The sequence below is a fragment of the Oryzias latipes genome, chromosome 13 (genome assembly GCF_002234675.1).
Source record: "Oryzias latipes chromosome 13, ASM223467v1".
Taxonomy (NCBI): Eukaryota; Metazoa; Chordata; class Actinopteri; order Beloniformes; family Adrianichthyidae; genus Oryzias; species Oryzias latipes.
The window spans coordinates 31603953-31611396 of NC_019871.2; the positions used below are offsets into that span (position 1 = coordinate 31603953).

Genomic DNA, 7444 nt, shown 5'->3' on the forward strand with positions numbered 1-7444 from the left:
GCTCATTAAGAATACTTAAGGATCAACAAATCACATGACAACGATGAAGTACTTAATAATTATGTAAAATAGACATAACACTGTATCAGAAATCTTCACAGCACATGCAGATCAATTATTTAAGATATATTCAGATTATTTTCATCAGTAAAATCATGAATATGATGGAGACACGTCTCTCTCTTCAGCGCAGCGGCGTTTATTTTGAGGTGTTTTTTTTATTTCCGTCTGGAGACTTTTATTTTGAAGAACAGTGTGAGCCAGCTTCCGTTTCCATAGTAACGTTAGCTGTGCTACCAGCTAGCTGCTGACTGTCTTCGGTGTTTCCTCGTCTGGGGGAAGACTCCGTCGGTTCTCGGTGTGTCACGTTCTCAGGTAAACGGTGCCGCGTGTGCACGCGCACGCGACGGATCAGGGATCACCTGTAAAACGTGGGGCGCGCGTGGCAGCGAGCTCTAAAATGAAGAGGTGAGTCGTGGTGGGAGCGCGCGCCTTTGTTCCTGACACAACCAACGCTCGGTTCTGACGATTCTGCTTGTGTTCGGCAGCCAGCAGAAAAGCCCGGAACCGGAAAGAGCCGTCATCGTCAGCGAGGAAGGTAAGACCAGCGCCAGACAGACTGAGTCGGAACCGGGCCGACCGGGTTTGACTGTATTATTACATCATTGTCCTCCAGGTTCCGTTGCCACCGCTGAGGATCCGGCTGCCATCACCAACATCCAGTCCGCCGCCACCTTTCCAGACCAGCCCGTCAAATACCTGTTCAAGACCGAAGGGGCGGGGGGACAGGTAGGCCGGAAACAGACTGGTCCTGAGGGAGGGGGGTGGGTGCACCTGCATCTGAGGATGCTCAGCGACCCTCTCTGCTCCACAGGTGACCTACAGGGTGATCCAGGTGGCAGATGGGCAGCTTGAGGGGCAAACGGAGGCTGCCGCCGCGGTCAGCCTGGTGGCGGGCTTCCCTGCGACCTCCCAGACCGTTCCACAGGTGAGGACAGCGCTGTGAACAACAGGCCTGTTCTCCATGCGCAAGCACCAAGAACCGCCAAAGACCCGTTTGAAGGTTGTAGCAGCAGAACATTCTGTCCGGTGTCTGTTCCTCTGTGGTTCTCTCGCTGTCAAACCTCTCCATCCATCAGCGTACATGTCAGTCAAACTTCAAACTTTATTGATTTACATATCGCCTTTCATTTAGTTAAAAACAAAAAGAGCTTAACATAAAAGCAGATAAAATAGTCATAATAAATGAAAATGATTAAAAACAGAAAACACAGGACAATCACACATAGATGGGACCCCCTCCCTCACCAGATTCCTCCCTCCGCCCACCCCGTCCCCCAGTAGAACCCTGAACACACAAAGAACTGCAGCTTAAAGAAGGTCTGGCTCGGTTCTGCTGTCAGGAAGTGATGTCACGGGGATCCATTTATTCCAGGGCCCAGCCCAACCACAGGGGTCATCACCACAGCGCCCCCCAACACAGAGCAGCCCAGGGCCCCCTCCATGGCTATTAGACCACAGAGCAGGACCCCAGCCCGCCCAATGAGAACGAGCACCGCAGCAACAGCACCCCCTACAGGTGAAGCTGGTAGTGCCCCAGAACAATGGATCCCCAAGAGGAACATTAGAATAAACATTATGATAAAATAACAACAATAAAAATAAAATAAGATCTAAGAATATTAGTAATTAAACTTCAGCCTCTTCTTAAAAACCTCTGTAGACTCTGCAGACCTGAGGCTCTCTGGCAGGCTGTTCACAGGCGAGGAGCGTAATGGTGGAACGAAGCCTCACCGTATGTTTTGGTCCTCACCTGAGGAACAACTAAGATGTCCATGCCAGAGGACCTAAGGGTCTGCGAGGGCTCATACTTTAAAAGAATATCATTTAAATGACCATAAAAACATTTACAAACCATTAAAACCATTCATTGGAGCCACACAGACGCTTGCTGTGATCAATGAGGAGCCTGATGGCGTCCATCCGGAAGAGACCAATCACACCCCGGGAGGACACTAGCCCAGCCCCCAGTCCCTCCCACTGACTGTAAACGGTTCACCGGCTCCAACCAAACAAAGCCAATTCAGTGGCCATTTTTCCACAATACGGGCGCCGACATGTTGGAGTCAGACGTCATCAGTAATCAGTGATTGGTCCGAGTCATCTTTTCCATGGCAACCACTCTCCAATCAGCAGTGTCTTGGAGATGGGTTTAGGCTAAAATCAGTGTGATGATGATTGACAGACCACACTTTGAAAATAGATGGAAAGATGATGGGAGTGGGACTTTGAGGCTCAGAGTTTCTGTGTTGGAGCCACGGCAGCCGGAAGATGGAAATCTGTGTTTGGCCCCAAAGGTTTGCTAAAGTCCCCCCAAACGGTGCCTCGCTTGGACATCAGTCTGACGGGTGACTTAGTCTTAAGTCAAAACCAAACCGTTTTGGGTTTTTTAGGGGGGTGGGACAGCACCAGGTGAAGGCCATGACAGAAGGATCCCAGCTGCATCCCACAGACGGGATCGGTGTGGTCTGGATGGGATTTAAAGGTTTTTTGGGAAAGTCACAGGAGACACCTTCAGCCGCACACTGGGACAAGTCCCCCTCCACGGATGAGAAAGGAGTGTGGGGCAAAGCAGAGCTGTTATCCCCGACAACGCGCGGTCGGGGTTGACCATCCCTGCTTCCTGTCAGAGCTGGAAAAAGTTTGAGATGGAGACGAGAAGCGGACCCCCTGACTCCTGCTGTGCTGCTTTTTTCAGGCCGTCTTCTCCCAGCCGGACGGGTTAGAGGGAGACGGCAGCGCAGAGGCCCAGTACACCTACTACCCGGCCACCATCGCCGATGCCAACACAGGCACCATGGTGACCACGGTTCAGGCCTCCGACACTTTGCTGGGACAGACCACCCCCGCTGGTAGACACTGAGCACGTGCACTCCTTGGTCCTCTTGACCCCCTCATGCTGCTCACTGAGACCTGCTGCCTTTCAGGACAGGTGTACGTGATGATGTCACCCCAGGAGGTTCTGACGGGATCCAACCAGCGGACAATCGCTCCACGCACTCAGCCGTACATCACGTAAATGCCTTCAAAGGTTTATGCACTTGGGGCCCTGCCCGGTAAGGAGGTGTGTCCACGCCTGTCCTCCCTTGTGTCTGCAGGAAACAGGAAGCTCCTCGCGCCTCCAGGGATGAGAAGCGGCGAGCCCAGCACAACGAAGGTGGGTACCGGTGTTGTGTGAGAGGCTGAGCGGGGGTTCAAATCCAGGTCTGACTCTGTTTGCTCAACAGTGGAGCGCCGGCGCAGGGACAAGATCAACAACTGGATCGTGCAGCTGTCAAAGACCATCCCAGACTGCAACATTGACTATACCAAGACTGGCCAGGTGAGTCCGAACCCGCTGTCCGCCAAACCTGAGCAGCACCGCGGGCCTGACCCTCTCCACTGCGTGTGCTGTTGCAGAGCAAAGGGGGTATCTTATCCAAAGCCTGCGAGTACATCAAGGAGCTCAGACAGAACAACATGAAGCTGGCAGAGGAAGTCGGCGGCCTGGACCGGCTGCGGGTCGACAACCAGCTGCTACGGCAGGAGGTCAGTGTGTGTGCCTGGGACCGGGACAGTCGGGCGTCCCTACCCCGTCCTCTGTTGGCTGAAGCTCTGTCCAACGGTTGTCCAAACCTGGACCTGGAAGGCTGTTGTCCTGCTACAAATGCCTGTTGTGTTTACTGATGAACCGGGTCATACCAAGTTCTGAATGATTGAGCACATGTGGACCATGGCGATATGGCCAAAATCATGTCAAATTTGATTTTAATCAATTTTTTCATCTGCTTTCCTTTATTTAACAAAAATGACAAATTATGGAAAATATTGAACAAAAGCTGTTTTATTTGAACATCTCCTTAGGAAATTGGCTCCAACACAAAGTTCAGCTAAATCCCAGCTGCAAGATGTCTGCAGATCAAAGCAGCAGATGTTTGTGAGCTGTTGCTAGCTTGATCATCTCACAAAGAGAAATACTAGAACGACTCTGCAGAACATTTCTAGGAGCAACAGCCTAGAAACGGATTCAGCTGTTTGTGGTTTGATGCTCCAAGTTTGAAGTTACAACCAGAGACCAAAATCTGATTTTGTTGTTTGTTAGATAAAAAAAATGTACAGACCAAATGATTCCATTATTTTACAAAGAAAAACTATAGGTGTTGTCTAAAAAACTGATATTATGTTAAATGCAAACAAAGATGAAGTCACAACATCATGAAAACATTAGATAAAAACATGTTTTTTTTCAAAGGAACTCCTGACTTAATTTCTAATCCATCTTTGTTCTCTGCTTTTGGCGTTTTCACGCTGTCTATGAAATGTTTGATTTTTTAATCCCAAATGAGTTGTTTGAAGATTCAAAGCTGCTGAGAAAAGAAGGACAGATTTACTGAAGGGCAGCAGACTGACAGAAAAAGCTCTTTTTTTCTGATTCTGCCTCTAGCTTTTTTCAGCTCAACACCGGCTCTCTAATGATACAAAGACACTACGAATAAAGCTTCATACAAAGTCTCTCTTCTTATATTAATAAAATACAGTTTTACAAATGTTCTATGATTTGATTTTGTTGCTTTTATCCGCCATGTCTTAAAGTACGCTCCGTGAAAATAAAGTCTGACTTTGAATCAGTGTGAGTACCATAACCATTCGGCCTGCAATAACCATTCGGGGTCCTTTCGACTGAGGATGACGTCACACTACGGTAGCCCCACTTGGACAAACTATGTAGCGTGGAGATCTGTTCGGGCTCTACATGTTTTCATTTCACATTTCCTTTTGTAACATAACCTAAAGTTCTTTTCCCTCTTAAGTTGTGTCTGACATTATTCTTTGTAAAGTTTATAGAGAGATTTTGCCACAACCCACTTTGTAAAAAGATCTGTGGCTGTTAGAATGAACCTGCTGCTCCACACAAGAGAACCGTGTCTCTGAGCAGAGCAGCTGGAGTCTCATAGCTTCTGGTTCAGAGGCAGGGAAGATGCTTTGTTACAGTGTGTGGTCTGGAGAAGGGTTCGGACCGCTGTCCGTTCGGCTGCAATGCACTTAATAATAATCATAATAAGAATAAAGGCACATTCAGAAGATTATCTCTCTCTGTGTCTGAGCTCTGTTTGATTACAACGGACCGCATAATATCTTCTTCTATGGTAGCATCGTAGCATTTAGCATGGTAGCATTTAGCATGGTAGCATCATAGCATTTAGCATCTTAGCATACTAGCATCATAGCATTTAGCATGGTAGCCTCATGGAAGTATCTCCTCTTTCCTCGCTGCTGTTTTCACGTCTGCACTTTGGAGAGACCGGTTGACTGACTTTACTCTCAACAATGGAAGAGAACAGAGAGCTGGGAAAATAAAATCTCAACTTTCCCAAAAAACAAATCAAAAACAAAATATTTGAATTATTGGATTAAATCAATTAATCGCTCACCCTAAGCACACGTGCTACATGTAAATACCTGTGTGCAGCAGGGATTCATGCAAAATTAGCAGACAGTCCAATTAAACAACCAAAGGGCAGCCTTGAACCATGTCGAGGTAGTCTCAGTGGTACTGGGCTCAAGGAACCACTCTGGTTCTGGATGATTGACCCAGGGTCTCCCCCCATGACCTGGTTCAGACCTTGTGAAGCCTAAACTTGTCACTGCACCAAAATGTAGCCCAATCAGGAAAACCCAAGTTGAACCTGGTGGTTCTGTTGTTTGTGAACCTGCATTTGTGTTTCACAGGTAGAGGATTGGAAGTCCAAGAACCAGATCCTGAGGAACCTTTTGCGGCAGCACGGCATCACAGGATCGTCGAGCAGCGACTCTCAGTGAGGCGTCCTGTGCTGAGGAGACTGCCCCCGGCCGCAGAAACTTTGCATAAGCTCACCTGAAGCTCTGAAGATTGTTTTCAGCTTCTTCCTACAGCACACGCACCGTGACGGGACATCCTCCAGGCAGGAGCCTCCACTCCCACGCGCTCGCCTTTCAGGCTGTTTCCTGCATGTTTTGGGTAGACGGATCCAGATCACTGAGGTCTGAGGAGCCTCGTGATGAGAACAGAACAGACTGATAATATTGAGGACTTTTAACGGGTTCATGGCTCCTCCCATGAGGTTTCAGCTCCTCTCCTCCAGATGCTTCGCTTTTACTTTATCTTGATGGTGTCTTCATCAGTCATGCTTCTCTTTCTTTGTATTTTTCTACCTTTTGTGAAGCCTGAATAAGGACTGTGATCAGCATAGTAGCACAGTGTATGTCTTTATATTAAAATAGCAGATGCTCCGCCCTGACTGCGCATGCGCAGGACTCTGTCTGCTCTTTGATCTGGAGAAATGAGGAGCTACACATATTACAGCTGTTTAATTCCAGTCCCAAGGTGTTTGTGTTGCACATTCAACTGTTTTGCGCGGACGGGACAACCATTTTGGTGTCATCAAACCTTGGCTTTTTCAAAAATGACCAGCATGTCTGCCAGAGTCTGGAACCCTTTAGAGAGCCCTCATGTCAGGCAGTCACCACAGTAAACATGAGCATCTATGAAGGATGGACGTGTGTGAGTACATATGTAAACGGTTCATAATAAATAGGCTTTAAAAGCAACTTTGGTCGATATCTAGTAGTGTAGGCCTGAAAGTGAAATCTTGGGTCATTCTGTAGCTGTGTTTCTATAACGTGCAGAACAAGATAAATTCTAGAAATGTGCCAATGACACTGTTTTCATTAAATCATTATTATGCAAATAAACACAAAGCGACTCCCACGATGAGTCGTTAAAAAACACGGCGACAGATGAGAACAGTGAGTTACAGCAGATACACTCAGATTTTTACCACAGCACCAGCGCCCGTCGTCTATCAAAGGAGGCGTCGGGGTCGTCTTCATGCCTTTTGCTTAAATCTGGTTCTGTGCTCACAACAGACACCTGGCTGTACAGCTTCCATGCGTCTGTTTTCACAATAAAAGCCTGTTTTTGCTAACTCACTCAGGCTTTTCAGAGGATTGTGAAAACGAAGGCCAATCGTCCACACGTGTATTGACAAAACGCTAGAAGGTCAGACCCTGTAAAACAATTTTATTGTGGGAAATTAAATTACAGTGTATAAATGACAATCTCTGATGCCTGTAAACGTGGGAATGTCACAGAAACGGATGACATGTTACAGAAAAGGACTGGTCAAATTCCATTTTAATGATTGACGGGAAATAAAGATGGACAACGCGGGTGTGGCGTAATCCATGGGGAGATGTCTTACCTCCAGTTCAAACGAAATGAAGCCAATTCAGTCGCCATTTTTCCGCGATATGACACCGTTATTTGGAACCAGACGACAGTGATTGGTCCAAGTCACATCTCCTGGGCAAGTACTTTCGCCAATCAGTAGTAAGTTTTAAAAAGAGGATTATCAAGAAGATGTTA

At 47.4% G+C, this 7444-nt stretch overlaps 1 protein-coding gene across 1 annotated transcript; it reads left to right on the forward strand.

Moving 5' to 3' along the window:
* The first annotated feature begins 247 nt into the window (after positions 1-247).
* On the forward strand, positions 248-6627 carry usf1 (upstream transcription factor 1). Its single transcript, XM_004075955.4, has 10 exons — positions 248-468; positions 549-598; positions 677-789; positions 875-988; positions 2759-2912; positions 2988-3075; positions 3159-3217; positions 3288-3382; positions 3460-3588; positions 5770-6627. The coding sequence occupies exons 1-10, from the start codon at positions 461-463 to the stop codon at positions 5857-5859; spliced, it is 900 nt and encodes a 299-aa protein (XP_004076003.1). The 5' UTR covers positions 248-460; the 3' UTR covers positions 5860-6627.
* Positions 6628-7444: the final 817 nt, after the last annotated feature.